The following is a 20,679-nucleotide window of genomic DNA, read 5'->3' on the forward strand; positions in this document are numbered from 1 at the left end:
CACACAGCCTATTCTCGTCTGTCCTTGGTTTTCCCACCACCCTGATTATAACATAAGAAAAAAGATCATTTGCAGATGTGAAAAAAAGAAAGCAAGATTTTGAACCAATATTTAAAAATTAAGCAAAGGTATTTTGAAAATAGTCCCTTGCCTTCTTCTGAAGGATTAGTAGCATTAATTTGTGTTGGGTAAAAAAAGAACACATTTCTTTTCTGAAATGTCTAATGTAGAAAGTAGGGGATTACTGAATTTATTTTTATACAAATATTAAAACTTCTTGATTGCCCTGGCTGGTGTGGCTCAGTGGAATGAGTGCTGGCATGTGAACCAAAGGGTGGCCAGTCTGATTCCTGGTCAGGGCACATGTCTGGGTGCAGTGGGAATCCCCCCCCCCCCCCCTCCCCCAAAAAAAAAAAAAAAATAAAAAACAAAAGTATAATTATGATAAAGAATAAGGAGAAACCCCAAAAAAAAAAGAAAAACACTGATACAAAAATTCTAGAAGAAAAAAAAAAACTAAAAAAAAAAATATCTCCTCTCAAAAAAAAAAAAAAATAAATCAAACCAACAAAAAAAAAAAAAAAGAAAGCAGACCAAAAAAAATGGCATAAAGTAGGTCCTTGATTCAGTTACCGAACATTCTCCAATTTACTTTCAACATAAAGTAATGAAAGAGACTTAAAATTGGAGGAGGTCTCTGGAGAAGATCATTATTTTAACTCTGACTGACTGAGAGGTTCCCTAGTGTTTGGATGACGTCAAGGAGTATCTATTATATGCAGAAATTTTGACTGGGGTCCAGCCACAGAATTTTACAGAGTTTCCTGGGAGGACTTTGGACTTGGGGTATCTACTTTTCTGTGCTATGTGACTGTAGGCAATAATAATTTATTTGACTAAGAAGATGAAAATACTATCAGAACCAGTTTTTAAAAAACAAAATAATGTGGAAGAAATAGCTCCCTTCAGGGAAATGAAGTTAGGATGCCCTACCTCAAGTGCTCAATGCAATATATTTTGGAATGAGACATTCAAATTCTCAGCTTTTCCATCATCAGATTTTTCTTACTATGTGCATACCCCTCTCTTTCAAGGAATGCTTGCCTTTTATCTGGCAGATAGGAAATATAAGGGCTTGAGATTAGCAATATAATTCCTTATAACCAAAACAATTCCCCTGTGATCACTTCTTTCAAAGGAGCAATGCACTGTGATGGAAGAATGTGATTTATTTTCCAATAATGTGTTTACAAGCAACTTTTCAGGAACACAGCTCTTTTGCTAAGGTAGGAACATCTGTATTTACAACACAGACCTGAAACACCTACATGTTTTTCTGCATAACACAGCATGTTTCTCTTGGCTGAAACAATGTTTTATCTTCATATTCGAGCAGGAACAGAAATTATAAATAGGTCGCTTGTGGTATTTCAGCCAGAAGAACATTAAGCCATTAGATTTGTTTAAGGGAAAACAGTGAAGTGTAACAGCATAAAATACCATGCTCTTTCTACTTTGGCACATGCACTCAAAGTTACCATCTGAAGTCTTCTTTAATTCAGTTTTCAGTTTTTCCTGGTCTTCTACCAGTTTTTCGTTTTGTGCTTGCAAAAGGTGTTCTTCTTCCTTGTTATAGCCTTTCAAGAGCTATGATAAAAGAGAGTTATAGAAGTGAGCTTAGATGGCAATAGCGAGATATTCTTCCAAAAAATGGTCTAAGTAATATATTTAAAATTATTAGTCTTTATTTTATGCTGTCTTTTTAGTATTTTTTAATTTTCTACAATGTAATTTTGCCAACAGAAACTTGGCATTTGGCTAACATACAAATAAATTTCTCCTTACAATGGCTGAAATCTCTAAAATAAAAATAACACGGGTTTCTATTTGGGCTATGATTAAAATGGTATTTTCAAAAGTATTTATGTAACCCTGGTCAGGGGGCTCGGTTGGTTGGAGCATTATCTCATTCACCGAAAGATTGTGGGTTCTATTCCTAGTCAGGGAACATATCTAGTTGTGGTTTCCACTCCTGGTCGGGGCATGTATGGGAGGTGACCAATCAATGTTTCTCTCTATATAAAATCAATAAACATACTTGTTACAGACTGCTCTGCCTGGTTTTAGGAATTGTATCTTGACCCTTTGTGGCTAAGGGCGAGGGATGACCTTTGGAGTGTGAGCACAGGAGACAAAGCTTGTCTCTAGTAGCAAATGCTGCCTCAGTTTCCTCTCCCTGCCCCCAGAGCTTGGTCAGAAGTCAATGACGGGTAAGACCTCTCACAGAGGGGGGAAACCTAAGGCAGACTCGATCACTTGGGAGGCCTTCATGGAAGGACTAGGGGGGCTGAAACAAAGAGCAATGGACTCTCACCCCCAGGCTTTGACAAAGCCTGAGTCCCCATGTTCTCTGGGAGAAGTGCTTCCTGGCTCTAATCCTTTTAAGCCTGAATACCTGATGGGGAGAGGTGCAGCTCCTTGCCTGGCCAGGCCGTGCCCTGGGGGAAAATCTGGCATGGCAAAGACTTCCTGATACACCTGTGAAATCTGCTCTGCTAAGAGTGCTTTCATTCATATGTTAAGGGTTTGAGCAGGAAACCCTAAAACTCTGTTCCTGACAGACTCGGACTCATAGTAAGCCCTCATATATCTTTGAAATGTTATCTACTGTTTGATCCTTGCCGCCTTGTATTCCCGTGTATTACTACCCAATAAAAGCCCTGGAGCAGGGGGCTTGGGGCCTTTTTCTCCTTGGAGAAACTGGCTGCAGCTGGCCTTTGTCTCCCCTGAGACACTTCTCCACTGCCCACTTCTCCTCCCCAAGCAGATCATGTTATGTCTTGGCCATATTCACTCGAGTCTGTGGCAATCGGGGGGACTCATGAGGAAGTCGCAACCACACACACTCTTGGGTGAGGATAAAAAAATAAAAGTAAAAAATGAAAATAGAATTTAGGTAAATGATATGCATGCCTTTTCATCAATTGAATAATGCAAATCTAAGGAAAGATCAATTCTGAGGATATTAATTGGATGACCATTATGTTACAATTAGTGTGAGCTGTCTACCCACACTATTTTTATAAAGATGAATTTGTAAGAGAAGAATATGTTCTCAGGGTGGAGGTGGGTAAGTACAAAATGGAAGGGCCATCTCTATGCCTGGAAAATTCTATCCAATTTTCATTGATTAGTCCCCAAATTAATTTTATTCCGTTAATCCTTTACGATGCTCTTCATATTTAAAAATCTATTCTGGCTTTTAAAGTCTTTATTTTATGTTTCCAGCTTATACTTTCAAGGGAAGAAAAATTAAAGTCTGAATAGTAAAATATATGACTAAAATAAAATCATAAATTTCTTGATCTGTATGTCTAGGTGGAAACTACCACTGTTAATAGAATTAAGAAGCTGACACTGTAAAGAAATTTTAAAAAATTTAAGTTACCAAGAAAGGCAAATTAATGTTTGAAAAATGAAGTATGTACACACTGGCATGGGTTATTTGACAAGAGTGCGGCAACTTGATAGTGACAATTTCCATAGGTGAAAAAGCAACACAGGATAATTTAAAACAGATTGACACAGAAAACAATTTCTTGTGCAGATGGTTCCTTTTCTAATGTAAGCTGGTATATTCGACAAACGAATCGTTCTGAGCACTGGCAACATGTACATATTACAATACTAGGTGTTATAAGGGATAAAAACGTAAGAGAAATGATCTCTGCTCTCAGGTAACTTAGACTACTGAAAAGGATGAGACAAGAGCATACAAGCTGTAGCACAAGATCAAATACAGCACTACTGTGTTGCAATAGAGATTAGGCAGCTTGAGAGGAATTAAAGTGCTAATGAATATATTATGTAATCCAAGAAATTGTTTTAGGAGGTAAGAGGACTGAAGTGCACACTATGACTAAAGAAGCCTATAATTTCAAAAAATTTTTAATTAAAAAATGTAAAGATCAGAAATAAGAAAAAAAATTTTCTCCAAATTTCTGTGAATTTCTTGCCTACTCAGGTTCAAAACAATCCTAGCTGTTGCTTCACTGAGTTCAGTTCACAAAGACTCTCCAGTGATTACCCAAATTGGAAGGGAATCATTGAGTTGCAGGAATGTTTATACTGCTTGAATTATTATGCCATTTACTTAGAAAAGTTGAATTTGTGTTGGTCTTGTAAATATGCTTTCATTACTGCACCTGCAAACTTGTCCAAATTTATTATGTGTAACTTGACAGTGGAGAAAAACTAAGAGTTTTGGAATCTGAAATCCAATAGCTACCAGCTACAATAATGCATGTTTTCACTCTTTCATCTACCTTATCCCATCTTGGTACATGGCTGGAAAAAAACTAGTAAGAAGTAAAACTCCATTACTGTTGTTATTTAAAGCAATTAAAAGTTAACTGGTCTTTCACAGAATTATTTCATTTAATTAACTGAGTATCAGAATACAAAAGGGTCTCAGGCACCATCTGCAAGTCATTTTATAGGCTAGTATACAAGAGAAGGCACAAAACAACATGGTTAAGATTGTGGATGGCAGAGTCGGATTGTTTAGATTAAATCTTAGCTGTCACTTAGCTGCATGATTTTGTACAAGTCACTTGACATTTTTGTGCTTCCCTTTCTCATGTATAAATTGCAGATAATAACAGTATCAACTTAATGGGGTTGTTGCAAGAATTAAGAATTAATATCTTACTGTGAAGCATCTGAAGTGATGCCTGGCACAGTGTTAACTATTACTTATGACCTTGAGGTCCAGAACATATGAGGTGACTTGCCCTAGGTGACAATGCTCATTATTGCTAGAGTTGGGACTAGCAGCCAAGTCTCTTGCAACTCAGGGTAATACACTTTCCATTAGATAATGTGTCTCTGACAGAGAATGAAGAGGTGTTTTAGCAATTTTATCCTTCCTTAACTAGTATTTCAACACCTACAAGAATTAAGTAACTTGAAATATAAGTCATCTTTGACGTTCTAACCTATGGCCTTTATTGATCAATTAGTTGCACTTTTTAAAAAGATTTTATCATTACAAAGGAAGGTTGTACTGAGGACCTTATAAACTGAAATACGTGGTCCCAGGATGTCACAGTGGAGAAGAGATTTTGATTGCAGAAGAGGTCACTGTAAACTGAAGGACATGATCCGGGGGAGGCTGGCCAGGAGTGCAGCAGACCTGATCAGGGCAAGTGAGGGGTGTTCAGGTTACGCAGTGAGGGAGAGGACAGCACCCTTCACTCCTGCTTCTTGTGGCTCTCCAGGTGAGACAAGGCACACCCTGATGGCAGCAGGTGAGCCCAAAAGAGATATGGTCCCGAGCTGCTCCTGCAGAGACCTGGAATGGATCTAGGCATGCGGCACCAGGAGCTGCTGGGCCGAGCTGGGCAGGCCCTCAGCAGCAGTGGTGTCAGCGAAGGCATGGCTGGCTCTGCAGCAATTAGTTGCACTTTGGGCACTGACAGTACTTATGTCCAACTCACAGACTTCCTCCCCACTGTGTCCTGGTTTAGCCTAGCATACCTGTGTACCTCTGATGATCTAGGACTACTGATCTGATTGGAGATACGCAGGAAGGACAGCATGGAACCAAAGGGAAGGAAAACAAAAAAAGGAAGAAATCGTGTGTGGGGGATCAAAGAATCAGTAGTCACGAAATAAGCTTCCTTGGAATGGTAACTGGTTCTGAAAATAATTCCGAAAATGTTGTGAGGAAGATCTTTGAAGGACAATACTAATTTAAATATATTAATTATGACAATATGAGAAAAATAATACAAATAGTACAAAAGCACTTTCTATTTTCTTAGAGCTAAAGAGCAGAAAAAAAATAATGCAAGAATCAGAGGAAAAAAGCAGTGCTCTATTTGTAGTTACAACTCATTAATCTGACATGATGGGCAGAATATCAAATCCAGACAGGCACAAGGTGAGTCCACAAAGAAACAGCTGTGTGCTTCGAGGCTAGCCATCATATTAATTAAAGCTTTGAAGGTTTTATTTTCTTTTTACCATTAGGAAATGAGATCAAAGGATAGAAAATGAAGCAAAAATATTAAGGTACAAAATGAGGCTGATTCTGTTGCTGAAATATTCCCCAAGAAGCAAAAATGACTCACTGTTTGCTTTTATCAACAGCTTGATTTCCCAGACCTATGTTTACTACCAAGGGAAATTTACACGACATTTGTGATTCGATGACTTTTCACAACAGATCAAAACAAAGTGAAAAACAAACTGATGCTTATTCTCTAAAGGTTTCCTTAAAAGATGCTGCATATAATCTAAGAAACATTTTTGAATTATTTATATAAAGATACCTTTTTGATGTATGGAAAATAAGGCCGACATCAAAAAAAGGTAAAACAAGGTTTTGAGAAAGTGACCATGATATTGTAGCACCAAACAGATTTTCTGAAATGAATTTTGCCTTATTTAATAGGTTTTGGAAAGCTTTATACTGTACTATGTATTAGCTACCTCATTTAGAACTGATGGAAGGTGGTGCTTGGAGTTCTTATAAGAGTCTGGGCTTTAGGACTTAGATAAGAATTTACATTCTCTACTGAGGGAACCAAAACTTTTTACATAAATATAACTTGGTGTAACATATAATTATTTGCATTTCATTAATTTACAATAGGGAAATAATCTAACTGCATTATTTTAGGAATGTTTTCTTCAAGAAAGTCTGCTTTATGAATGGTTCCACTGGTTATTTTTATTAAAAAGCAGAATTCTCAAAATATGTGGCTTACAATGAACTGAACACACTCGAGTATGAGATCTACGTACTAAATTTTAAACTTAAGGAAAAAAATACCCCAAATAATTTTGTATCTTTCATTTTTCCATTTGTTCTTTTTATTTAATAGGAAAAGCACTTTCCCTGAATGGCAGGGGTTCAGCAATAGGCTGTCAAAGAAGCATTATCATCAGCATCACAAAGTTAAAGATTTCAAATATTATATAGTCATCGATCTCCATCAACTACTTTCCCCTGCTTCCTATATTACCATCATTTAAAATACAACTAAATAAATAAAGCAAAACAGCACTACAAAAATAATTTAACTGAAAAGAAAATGTAAATATAGAGACTTAGTCCTGGCTGGTGTGGTTCAGTTGGTTGGAGCATGGTACCATGAACGGAAAGAAAGGTCCAGGGTTTGATTCCGGTCCGGGCACATGCCTTGGTTGTGGGTATATCCTGGTCAGGGTACGTAAGAAAGGTAATGGATAGATGTTTCTCTCTCACATCAATGTTTCTCTCCCTCTTTTTCTCCCTTCCTTCCCTTTTTTCTAAAATCAATAAGCATGTGCTCAGGTAAGGATTAAAAACGAAGAAATAAAGAGACTTATAAATACCTGTTTTAGGTTATAAAGTAATATTAATGGTAATGAATGAACTAAAATTCACATTCCTAGAATACCTTTCTACTTGAATCACAGAAAGAAAGTTCAATGGTATTAATCTACTATGGAGGGAAACTATGAGAACAAATCAATCTAAAAGATAATAAAATAATTAATTTGTAGAACAATATTGTTATTTTTGGTTATTTTCTGCATATAAATTAAACAAATGCTCTTTTCAGTGCTGAAAAATAATATAGTATCCTGTGGGAATATCAACAACATTCACACAAATTTTTAAAAAGAAAATTTAAATACCTGTCTTAGTTTCTCATTCTCTTTCATGAATTTTTTGGCAGCCTCGTTAGTATCTTCTGCTTGAGTTTTAAGTACTCCTTTGTTTGATAGTTCTTTTGCCAACTGAGTAATAAGGGTAACCAGACGTCTCAGCACTCTAAAGAAAAAAAAACGTTAAATAGTCATTGACAAACAACATTTCTTTAGGTATGGGTGTAGTCGAGAGAGATGATGGTTAGAAAGGACACATTTTTTAAAAAGATCCAAGTCTTTCAGTCAAAACATACCTGTGATTCATTTGTTTAGAATCTTTGTTAGACTTCCAGTCAAGATGGCAGCATAAGTAAACACAGCTTGCCTCCTGGCATAGCCACATCAGAATTACAATTCAATTACAGGACAACCATCACTCAGGACCATTGGAAATCAAATTGAACTGAAGTCTGACAACTATGGAATTAAAGAAATCATATCCATCCATACTGGTAGAAGGGGCAGAGATGCAGAATGGGCCAGTTCCATGTCCACAGGTGGGGGATAAAAATTGTGGCTATCTCAGTAGCGAGGAGTCCCAGCCCCACACCAGGCCTGCAGCCCAGGGTTCCGGTGCCAGGAAGGTAAGTACCCATTACTTCTGGCTGCAAAAGGCAGGGGAGACTGAGTCAGTGGAAGAAAATTCTAGAGTCCCAAGTAGTTCATCTTAAGCCAAACACAAACTTACTCACAACTATTGCCTCTGAGCTCCAGCACTAGGGTAGCAGCTAGACAGGCACCAGTGGTACTAGGGAGGAACTATAGTGTCTGGCATCAAGACAAAAGCTGGGGGACAACTATCTCTCAGACAAAAAGGCAGGCAGAGGCCACCGTCCCTATTCTGAACCTTACCCCCACAAAGCCATGGAGCTGCCAGGTGGGTGCCATATCTGAGAGTCCATCAACCTGGCTAACACTATTTACCCTGCCCTAGAGATCCCCTGAGGCTCCATCTGACCCAACTTATAGCTGTTAACTGTGGCTTTTCCACATGAATGGCTGGTCCTAGTACATGCTTCACCACTTCCTAAATCCTCTCAAACAAGTAACAGCAGGCCTCAGTGAGCCACCAAACTCTGGACCTCTTGCTAAGTGGCCCCAGGGCCAGCACTAGCAGCAGCTAGCCTAGATTCACAGCTTGGGTTTGCCTAGGAATCTCCAAGCCCAGCACAAGTAGTGGCCATCTCAGATTGCTTTATAGCTCAGACAGGGATGCCCTAGGCAAAATGAAGTGGGGGCTGACCTTGGCCTATACCACCTGGAAAATCCCAGGGCCTGTGCTCCCAGGGGACAGCTACAAATCATGCTGGAGCATCACTACCTGCCCGTGCACACCTGATCCTCCACGGAGGGCAGAGGCTAGTGGTCAGTAGTCACAGCTAGTCCTTGTGGCTGACGTGCCTGGGAAAATCCCTCCCATTCACCTGCCAACAGAAACCAAGGCTCAACTAAAAGAGAAGGGCGAATTCAGCCCACATGAAGCACACACTTTGAGTACCAAGCTGGGGAGATAAGGGAGGCTATGCCACTGGATACTACAGGACATCTACTGCATTAGGCCACACTACCAAGACAGGGAGTCATATCAGTTCTACCTAATACACAGAAACAAACACAGGGAGGCTGCCAAAATGAGGAGACAAAGAAACATGGCCCAAATGAAAAGACGGATCAGAACTCCAGAAAAAGAACTAAACAAAAGGGAGATAAGCAATCTATCAGATGCAGATCAAAACACTGGTTATAAGGATGCTCAAGAAACTTAGTAATTCAAGAGCATAAAAAAGACCCAGTCAGAAATGAATGATACACCAATTTAAATAAAGAACAATTTACAGAGAAACAACAGTAAAGTGAATGAAGCCAAGAATCAAATCAATGATTTGGAATGTAAGGAAGAAAAATAAAACCAATCATAACAACAGAAAGAAAAAAGAACCCAAGAAATTGAGGATAGTGTAAGCAGCCTCTAGGGCAACATAAAGTTTTCCAACATTCACATTGTAGGGGTGCCAGAAGGAGGAGAGAAAAGCAAGAAACTGGAACTCTATTTGAAAAATAATGAAAGAAAACTTCCCTAACTTGGTGAAGAAAATAGACATGCAAGTCCAGGAAGCACAAATAGTCCCAAACAAGATGGATGCAAAGGAACTCACTCCAAGACATATTCTAATTAAAAAGCCAAAGTTTAAAGATAAAAAGCAGCAAGAGAAAAGCAGCTAGTTACTTACAGGGAAGTTCTCATAAGACTTTCAGCTGATTTCTCAAAAGAAACTGCAGGCTAGAAGCGATTGGCAAGAAATACTCAGTCATGAAAAGCAGGCAGCTACAGCCACAACTGCTCTACTCAGCAAGGATATCATTTAGAATTGAATGGTAGATAAACAGCTTCCCAGACAAGAGAAAACCAAAGGAGTTCATCATTACCAAACCATTATTGTATGAAATGTTAATGGGACTTATTTAAGAAAACGAAGATCAAAACTATGAACAATAAAATTGCAACAAATACAAATCGACAATTGAATCTGAAAAACAAACCAAGCAAACAAGACGAAAAGAGACAGAATCATGGATATAGAGAGCATTTTGATGGTTGCCAGATGGGAGAAGGGCTTTGGGGAATGGATGAATGGGTGAGGGGATTAAGAAGTGCAAATAGGTAGCAACACAACAGCCATGGGGATGTTAAGTACAGTGTAGGAAATGGAGTAGCCAAAAAGGTTATGTGCATTACCCATGGACATGAACAATGGTGTATGGGGATTACCTGAGGGAGTCGGGGTTACTGGGTAGAGGGGGGGCAAAAGGGGAAAACTGGGGCAACTGTAATAGCATAATCAATAAAATATAATAAAAAAAGAATCTTTGTTAGAAGACTAACATTTGAAATACAAGTCCAATGGTACTTACTAATTTAAGGTTTTTCTTTGTAGATGCTTCCAGCCAAGAGGAGCAGAAACAGAATTTCAGACAGTGTGGCAGGGCTAGTAACAAAACTCTATTTTTTCCCCCAGTTCAAACTTTGCTATTTAAAGAGCATTGTATGAGGCTGGTCAAGCCCCCAGACTGCTCATAAATGGGTGTTTGTGGGTAACTTCTATTGTTAGAAGTAGTAATTAGTATCTTCAATTACTCATTCAACAGACATCTCCTCAGGAGCTGCTAAGTGTTAAGTATTGTGTTTCAGGTACTGGGGACACAGCAAGAAATAAGACAAAGTCCTTTTTTTCAAAGAGTTTAGGTTGTAGTTGGAGGGGCAAGAGTTAGAACAGTGTTTAATTATAATCATGAATGATACTCGAAAGAAAGTATCATATTTTGTTGTGTGTAATGCTTATATTTTTGCCCAAATTTGTGAGGGAAAAATAAGGTTGTGCATTATACATGGGTAGTACCTGAAAGACCTTGTACCTGTTCTTGTATTTTAAACTATATGTTACATAAAGTTTCTTGTACCATATGTCCAAAAATAAATACTAAAATTCTTTTATAATACAAAAAAACAAGTATTTAAATATAAATAACTAAATAATTGAATTAAAAATTAAAGTTTTTTTCCTGAAAGTTTGGGCCAAAAACATGGGTGTGCACTATAAACAGGAGCACATTATACACAACAAAATACAGTATATATACATTCTATAGGAGATTACAAGAGACCTATCTTCTTCTAGGGGAATGATGGTCATAGAAGGCTTCCTTGGGAAAGACACTGAATGATGAAAAGTTTGCCAGAGAAAGAGGAAAGAGTGTTCTGGCAGAAGGAAAAGCAGGTAAGAAGATCCTGAAGTAGGCAGGAGCTAATTATACAATTGGCGCTTAATAAATATTCATTACAAGAATGAATGAATGCCCTGGATGGGTAGCTCAGTTGGTTAGAGCATCATCCCAATATGCCAAAGTTGGTGGTTTGATACCCAGTCAGGGCACATATGAATGTATAAATTAGTGGAACAAATTGATGTTTATCTCTCTCTCCCACTTTCCCTGTCTAAAATCAATTTTAAAAGAATGAATGAATTAATAGTGGAGTAGGAATGTGGTGTACTTGTCAGAGAACAGTATGAAAGAAGGCTCCAGATAGAAGCAGGAGCTAGATCATTCAGAGCTTATTAACCTTTCAAACCTACAATCCATAACTATTACTTGTTATTTGGAAATATAGTCTGAGTTCTTTTATGCAGATGTTAGTATAATTAATTAATATTGCATAAAAATCTATAGGTTAAAAAAATGAGAAACAAATTGTTTTCAAATGTGTGTGTTTTACTTACAGCCAAAAAAATAATGAAAATCCAGAAATGTAAAGATTTCTTTGAGACCTAAAAAGTTTCATCTGTGTATGTTCATGGGCACCAGGTCTGCTGGGTAAGCTCTTTTCAACAGTAGTAACAGAGGAATATTTCCTTACTTCTCTCACAGCATCTATTAGAAGAGAATGCATTTACTCTTGGCTTGTAAGAATATAAAATGATTATTAAAATGGAAAGCAGTTTTAGAGTAACTGATATAACTCTAAAATAATGGACTTTAGGCAGAGACTTTTGCTCTAAGTACTTGAGAGGGTACTGTGCTCAAAATGGATAATCTGTACTCACCATTTTTGTTTTTATTGTTTATCTAGTACTCACCATCATTTACTGTCTCATCTTTAGCTACAATGCAAACTATCATCCTTTACTCTTTCTATATCCCTAATAGGGTGACTATATTTTAACCTATTAACAATAACACATAGGCCATATCCCATTACAATCAATTATGAGAGACTATCCTATTTCTTTTACTGTACTAGCATTTTATTGTATCTATTATTTTGTCAATGGTTTCCTTTGCTTTGCAGAAACTTTTTAGTTTGATATAGTACTACTTGTTGGTTTTTGCTTTTGTTGCCTTTGTTTTTTGTGTCAACTCCAAAAAAATCATTGCCAAGACCCTTACCACCTACGCTTTCTTTTAGTTTTGTGGTTTCAGGTCTTAAGTTCAAGTCTTTTGTAACTATATGACCATTTTGAGTTAATTTTTTAAATTTCATTTTTCAATTACAGTTTACATTCAAAATTATTTTGTATTAGTTCCAGGTATACATTAATTTTTGTATTGTGCAAGACAGTAGTCAAGTTTTCCCAACATCATTTATTGAAGAGACTCTTTTTTCCCCAAATATATTCTTGCTCTTTTATAAAAAATTAATATGTGTGGTTTTATTTCTGGGCTTTCTACTCTGCTCTATTGATCTATGTGTGTTTTTTATGCCAATACCATGCTGTTTATATATTTTTAAAATTATATTGTACTGATTATGTTGTTATAGTTGTCCCAATTTTTTCCACTTTGCCCCTCTCCACCCAGCACCCCTTACTCCCTCAAGCAATCCCCACACCATTGTTCATGTCCATGGGTCATACATATATTCTCTGGCTACTTCATTTCCTACACTATACTTTACATCTCCATGCCTATTCTGTAACAACCAATTTGTACCTCCTAAATCCCTCACCTCTTCTCCCATTCCCTCAAATACCATACTGTTTTGATTATTACTATAACTTTGTAATACAGTTTAAAATTAGAGAGCATGATGCCTCCAACTTTATTCTTTTTCAAGAGAGCTTTGGTTATTTAGGGTCTTTTGTGGTTTCATACAAATTTCAGGATTGTTCATTCTATTTCTGTAAAAAAATGCCATTGGAATTTTGATAGGGATTGTGCTGAATGTGCAGGTTACTTTGGGTAGCATAAACACTTCAATATTAATTTTCCAATCTATAGGAACAGAATATCTTTCTTATTATGCAATTTCTTTCATTAATGTCATAGAGTTTTCAGTGTACAGGTTCTTCACCTTTTTGGCTAAATTTACTCCTTGGTATTTTATTCTTTTTAATATGACTATAAATGAAGTTTTCTTAATTTGCCTTTCTGATAGCTTTTTATTAGTATATAGAAATGCAGATTTCTGTGTATTGATGTATCCTGTAATTTTATTGAATTCACTTATTAACTGAACAGTCTTTTCTATGAAGTCTTAGAGTTTTTTATATCGATACAGATCTAGATTTCTGTGTCATGTCATCTGCAATCGTGACAGTTTTACTTCTTCCTTTCTAATTTGGATGCCTTTTGTTTCTTTTTCTTGCTTCACTGTTCTGGCTAGGACTTCCAATACTATGACTAAAAATGGTGAAATTGTGTATCCTTGTCTGGTTCCTGACTTTAGAGGAAAAGCTTTTGGCTTTTCATTGTTGAATATGATATTAGTTGGGGGCTTGTCATATATGGCTTTTATCATGTTGAGGTACACGGCTTCCGTACAAACTTTGTTTAGAGTTTTTAATCATAAATGGATGTTGAATTTTTCAAATGCTTTTTCAGCATCTATTGAGATGATCATATGATTTTTATGATTAACCTTTTAGAAAAAATCATGAATGAATATTCTAAGGTAGCAAAAAATATTTTAACTTTCTTCTTTTTCTAATAAACATTCAAGGTTATAAATATCCTCTAAACAGCACTTTATTGCTTAATTATCTAGCAAATTTTTTTACATTGTATTTTCATTATTACTCCATTAAAATACTTTCTCTTTTGGCTTTGAGAACTTCTATAACCCAAGCATTACTGACAAGTGTCTTATCTGATTTCCGAACACATGGGATTGTTTCAGGTATGTTACTGAATTCTCTTTTACATACTTTGCATGATTTCAATTCTTTTGTAATTTATTGAGACTTATATTTATGGGCCAGAATAGTGTATCTTTGTGAACAGAGTAGAGTGTCTACAGGTGTTTTTGGAGACTTTATTTTTACTCTTTTTAAGGCTAGTCTGTTTTGATTTTAATTTTAGTTAAATTCCTAATTCCTGAGACACAATAACTTCTCTATTCTGAAGAAGCAATCTTCTGTGATTTTAGTGGAAAGGTCAAAGGTTTTTACCATGGCCTTCAAACATAGTTGGACTTGAAACCCTACACTGTTTCTGTTTTGGTGGGCAGCATCTAAATCTGCTCAGTTCTTTTTTTTTTTTTTTTTTTTAAGATTTTATTTATTTATCTTTAGGGGGGAAGGAGAGAGGGAGAGAAACATCAGTGTATGGTTGCCTTTTTTTTGTGTGCATCCCCTGCTGGGAACCGGTCTGCAGGGAACCGGCCTGCAACCCAGGCATGTGCCCTGACTGGGAATCGAACCGTGATCGTGTGGTTCGCAGGCCTGCGCTCAATCCACTGAGCTACACCAGCCAGGGCCTGCTCAGTTCTTTTAGTGTTCTAGGTGTTGCTTTCCACAGAACTCTTTGTAATCTCCCCTACAGATCCAGGGTGCAAGGTTCAACCAAGGATTTGAGGTGAATTTTTATGCAGATTTTAGGGTTCACTTTATGATGCTTTCTCTGTTTTTGGATATTTCCCTTAGTTTCCAGCCTCTTTGATCTTTGACACCTTTAAGCCAGTAATACTGTGGCTTTTGGCTTTGAGGTCATGTGACCATGCCACAGGGCTCAGAACTGTCCTTAGAGGAAGAGCTATGAAAATCTGATCCACGCCCTGCGTGATTACCTACTTTCAAGGTTCAACTTGCCTCCAGTTTCCATCTACTTTTGGTTGCTCTCCTAAGCCTTCAAATTCTTTTTTTTCTTATTTTGTCCAGTGTTCATAATTGTTATCACAGGAGGATTAATCTAATACAAGCTATCTTGCCATTTATCTTTTAAAAATTTATTACTTAAAAAATCTATCAAGGCAAAAACTTCCAATTCCTCAGTGAAGTAAATGTTACTATCCTCTTCTAAAATGAAAACACTGAGGCTTAAAAAGTAAGTGCCTATCCGCCTGCCTTTACTCATCCATGGATAAAGTTCCTGCAGTAATCATCCATGACTTCCCTACACTCTGGGAATTACGCACTCTGCTCATGGATGTAGGCTACAGCAAGCAGTCATGACTCTGTCACAGCTTACCAGTCAAGGGCTGCATACCTGGTGCTAGCTGGTCCAATGTTTTCCTTAGAATTGGGATTCAGAATTGGCTAATTAATCCTTGCATATGGCTGGAGTAATTAACAGTTGGCAGCTGTGTGGTGGCCATTTTCTGCTTTGGGAATAGACTGAGAGTCTGTGGAGATGAGGAAGAATGAAGTGGACCCAGGGAGAAACAGAGGGACACAAAAAGGGCACTTTAGTGACTATTAGTTCCTCACTAGAATTTGGCTTATTTCTTTCCCTGGGCTGCTCTGAAACAACCTCATATTTTATTATAAATTCCTCTTTCTTGCTCAAGTGAGTTCAAGTTTGCTTCTGATAGATGTGACCAAAACTGTGACTAAAGTTCTCCTTCCTTATATAGGTGGGGTGTGTGGTGGTTTTCAGTAGAAACTCTTGTGATAATTTTAGAGTTAGATCTCGAAACACTTTATAGCTAGAAAAACCTGCAGAAATTATCTTCTCTCCAGTGACTTTGCCAATAGATAAATCAAAGTCAGAGGAAATGGCATTCCAGAAGTCATTTAGTTAGCTGGTGGCAAAGTGGGACCTGCTTTCCTTATTCTTTACTCAGTTAGTGCTATTATTTATAGGGCTGGAGGTCAAATCGATAACATTAACAATAATGTACCAGGAGACAAATATTGACATTTTTGGATGAGGCAGAAACCCATTCACACCCTGATACAATTACCTCCTCACACCCTCTCACACCAGTTGGTCCCAGTTTTATAAAGAGGATTCCATTTCAGAGGCTCGTGTTATGGAACATGGGAAACATTTTCTCACAAAACAGTGGCACACATGGTGGCTATGACTGCAGGCTGGCCCTTGTAAAAACTTAACCTGCAACACAACAGCTCTTAGGGATTCTGAAGTAAAACATGTTCTACAATGTGTATTAAAAGCTGAAGTGCCAAGAAGCAGCTGGGAGATCAGGCAAGTTACTTAATTTTCTAAGTTCAGCTACTTCTTCTAAGAAATATAATTATCTAGATTTAAAAATTTTTTGGTTTGACAAGAACCTAAAGGGTTTAATTCTAATATCTAAGATACTGTTATTATAAAAGTTTCAAACATGCTGAAAAACTAGTATAATAAAACCCATATTTCTACCACTTAGATTCAATAATTGCTAACTTTTCTGCATGTTTGCTTTACCTGTCTTAATTTTTTAACCATTTGAAAGTGAGTTGAAAATAACATGACACTTGTCATTTGTTAGCATGCAGCTCCTAAAAATAAGGACATATTCCTATAGAACAGGTGGTAAACTTTTTCAGTAAGAGGGCAGAGAGTGAATGCTTTTGGTCACATGATGTGTCTGCTGCAACTGCGTCACTCTGTAGCTGTCCATGCAAACATGTATAGATGACACATAAACAAATGGGTGTGGTTATGCTCCTGTAAAATTTTAATTTCCAAAATTGGCATTTGATTTGCAGGCTGTAGCTATGTAACAACATTTATCACAACTAAGGTTAACAAAAAAATTCCCTAATATTATCTAACAACCAGTCCGTATTCAATTTTTTTCAGTAGTCCCCAAATATCTGTGTTGTAATTGTTTTTAAACCTGCATCTAAGAGTCCCTTTGAGGGCCTAATGATTTTACTCCTCTGTGCCTCCCTAACAGCTAAGCCCCTGGTGCGTAGGATACCACAGTAACAAAGGACTGTATAACTGGTAACTCTGAAAAGTGGGGAATACTTCACTGGTAAGTACCCATATATAATTTTATATGTTGTTAAAATTACGTAGGTTTAAGAGCATAGAAAGTGTTTAAGAGAATATGAAGTGTTTATAAGAGTGTGGGAAAGGTTTATAGGAGTGTGGGAAAGGTTTATAGGAGTGTGGGAAAGGTTTATAGGAGTGTGGAAGGGTTTATAAAGCCTTAAAATATATACAAATAATAAAATAAATATAATGCCACTATTTTGTGGATTTTCACCTATTACAGGGATCTCTGGAACGTAACTCCCATGATAAGTGAGGGATCACTGTACATTGGTTTATTTAAACTTTAAAACAACTTAAAAGAGGCTAAGAACAATAAATTTCTGTTGAAATTTATGCTTCTGAATACATAATAGTAGTATCTATTAACTATTTATATATATATATCAGTATTTGCTCTATATATTATTCATATACTATACAAAGTCAACTGCACATCAATAGATACATTAACTTAATTAAAAACCAATGAATTCATTAATAAATAAGACTAGAGTAAGCTTATTCAAAGTAGGCATCTATTACTCTAGTACTTACCTAGAAACAGAACAATCAATAGGACTATAATAGTAAGAAAAGCCTTGTTCCAAAAGGTTGCAATTTTACCCCAGATATTAAATGAAAAAATCTTCTGCCATCTGTAAAGCAATACAATTACATTAGGTGTAAAAAAAACTGAAATAATGTTTTGAAATACTTTCTGAATATTGAATTGACATTTTGGTTATTGTGCAGTGAGTAATAAGAATTACAGAAATTTAACTTATGTCATATCAGAGAGTTATTAATTCATAAAAGTTTTATAAAATGAAGAATACTACTCTCACATTTAATAATAAACTGACATTTGATTAACTTCTCTCTGGAAACTTAAATACTCTACAGTGAAAGTAACTTAAAGGCAAGATACATGATCAAAATCTTAAAAAGGAATTCTCATAGTAAAATGTTATATTGCTGATAGAAACTATCATTTTATATCTTTTTCTTAATCAGGGTAATAAAAGGGAAATAACAAATACTGGCTCCAAATTAGCAATATTCGAGTGGTGGGCCCAACCCTCTCAACTATTTATTTTACGTAGCACAATTTTAACATTTACTCCAAGTAAAAGTGTTTCCCCTCTTTTACCATGGATTTTTAAAATTGAGATATTACATACACACGACAAAGTACAAAACTCTTACATATATAACTTTAAGGGTATATGTATGTATATGTATGTACCTATGTAGTTACCATGATCAAGATTTGAACACAGAGGAAATAAAATTGGAAAGTAGTCTATAACGAATTAATTAAAAGGTAAAAACAAAGACAGAGGTAGGAATGTATGGATTATAAATGGCAAAGACTGGTAAAGTAACTCATCACACAACTGAAAAGGTAACAAACTTTGCACATGAGCATTTAAAATGAATTAAAGTATTAACTGAGAAATAAGCACTTAAATAAACTTCAAACACAACTTCAAAAAATTTTTACTTTAAGATTATGACAAATTATTAACTAATAAGTTTTGGAAACAACCCTAAATAATAACTTGAATTTTGAGGGGAGAGGAAGATTGACATAAGATGAAATGACTTCTTTTGTCTCTATGCTTCCAATTTCAAGGACACTATTTAGATTTTACATTATAAAAATTTTATATTATTTGAAAGAGAACACACGTGGCAATCAAGGTCCAAATGTAAATTTACATTTCAAGGGCCAGTGCAAAACGAAACACAAGAGACACTCTACAGAGAACAACTAGCAGTTTATACTAACACTAAATTCAAGGAAGAGTTAATAATAGCTACCATATATAGAACCATACACTATGGTTCTAAGCATTTTATATGTTTTAGCTAATTTAATCACCACAACCAGTATGTAAGGTGGATACGAGTATTACCTCCATGTTACAAATGGGAGAACTGACTAGAGATGGTGAATAACTTGCAGAAAGTTGCAACAGTAAAATGCAGATAGGCTATAAACCCAGACGATCTGAACTCTGACCTCTTAGCATGTGCTTAACCAGTGGGTTTTATGAGACAAAAATAGAGCACCAAATAAAAAAGACTAAAGGCTCTTCTTTGAAGATTATGATGATACACATATAAAAGGTAAAAAGATGGAGATACACAAAGTAGGGCATATTATAAATGATATATGTACAAATATAGGATATTTTCTCATGTATATGAGTGTATGTTTATATAATATAAATATGTACACATCTATCCAATAACTACTTGATCAGAATAGGGAAAAATTTCTTTGGCCGGAAGAAAAACAACTTATAGATCATTTTGATATAGAAAAGTTTATGGATCATTTTGATGGAGAAAAAGTAAACAAAATAAAAATATTTTTTGCAAGTCCTTGCAAGTATTACCAAAAAGCAAAACAGGGTGTTATTGAGGATGAAAAAACAAATCAAGGTGCTGAGAGGTAGGGAGGGGATGGAGTAGAAAAAGCACTAACCTGAAAGCAAGATTCTTGCCTGGAATCTGCCATTAATCAGCTACATGACCTTAGACCACTTTCCCTATAGAATGAGTGGGTTAGATACAATTATCTCTAACCTCCTTTCCTACAGTATCATTCATTTATTTTTGTCTTGAGCAAGAAAGAAAAAAAATGATGATACCACTGATGGACACAGAAATGAGTTGAAATCCAGGTAGGTAAGAAGCAAGCTAAGAGTTGTGAAAGACTATCTGAACCCTGAGCCAAGGTAAAAACTTTTGTAAATCTCTTTCACGGGCTCCTAGTAAACTTCAGTGGGTTATCTGTAGGTTATTTCATTTATGGAAGATTTTCTTTTATGCCATGAGTATGAACAAAAGTGATATAACATTTTTATTACAAGTGTATTTCACCTTTCATAGAAGCAAGTTTCTGGACCTAAAACTGAACTCCCAATAAGTGAATTAGCAGGAATAAAGTGAGCCAATGTTTCAATTAAAATACTTAATATTTAAAGACCTAAGGAACCAATGCTAATGTATGGCTCTGATACTTATCATAATCAGCACTTTTAACCTATATTCATTAATTCTGTGTGGGGGGAACAGTGGTAAAATTACCATTAATGAAACAATTCCTTGTTTAGATAGGCCAAAACTAAGAATCACTTAATGGTTTAAGTTTCTAAATTGTCCTTTCACTGCCTCAGTGAAACATTGCTGCCCCCATGCTGGGCTGTAAACATCATTTATCTACCCTTCACTTAGTGCCCTGTTCCAGTTGAGGGCAATAAAACA

General features: G+C 36.2%; 1 protein-coding gene across 3 annotated transcripts in view; it reads right to left on the reverse strand.

Moving 5' to 3' along the window:
* The window catches only part of LOC119053041 (B-cell receptor-associated protein 29), a 52,469-nt gene that overhangs the window by 30,845 nt on the left and 945 nt on the right, over positions 1-20,679 (reverse strand). For all 3 annotated transcript variants that reach the window (XM_053673189.1, XM_053673190.1, XM_037150474.2), the window contains exons 3-6: positions 17,959-18,059; positions 11,979-12,129; positions 7,690-7,825; positions 1,539-1,647 (exon numbers count right to left, since the gene is read on the reverse strand). In XM_053673189.1, the coding sequence (XP_053529164.1) occupies positions 1,539-1,647; positions 7,690-7,825; positions 11,979-12,129; positions 17,959-18,059 (497 nt within the window). The remainder of the gene's footprint in view (positions 1-1,538; positions 1,648-7,689; positions 7,826-11,978; positions 12,130-17,958; positions 18,060-20,679) is intronic.

Source organism: Artibeus jamaicensis, unplaced genomic scaffold, assembly GCF_021234435.1.
Source record: "Artibeus jamaicensis isolate MK-2021 breed Jamaican fruit bat unplaced genomic scaffold, CSHL_Jam_final contig_834, whole genome shotgun sequence".
Lineage (NCBI taxonomy): Eukaryota > Metazoa > Chordata > Mammalia > Chiroptera > Phyllostomidae > Artibeus > Artibeus jamaicensis.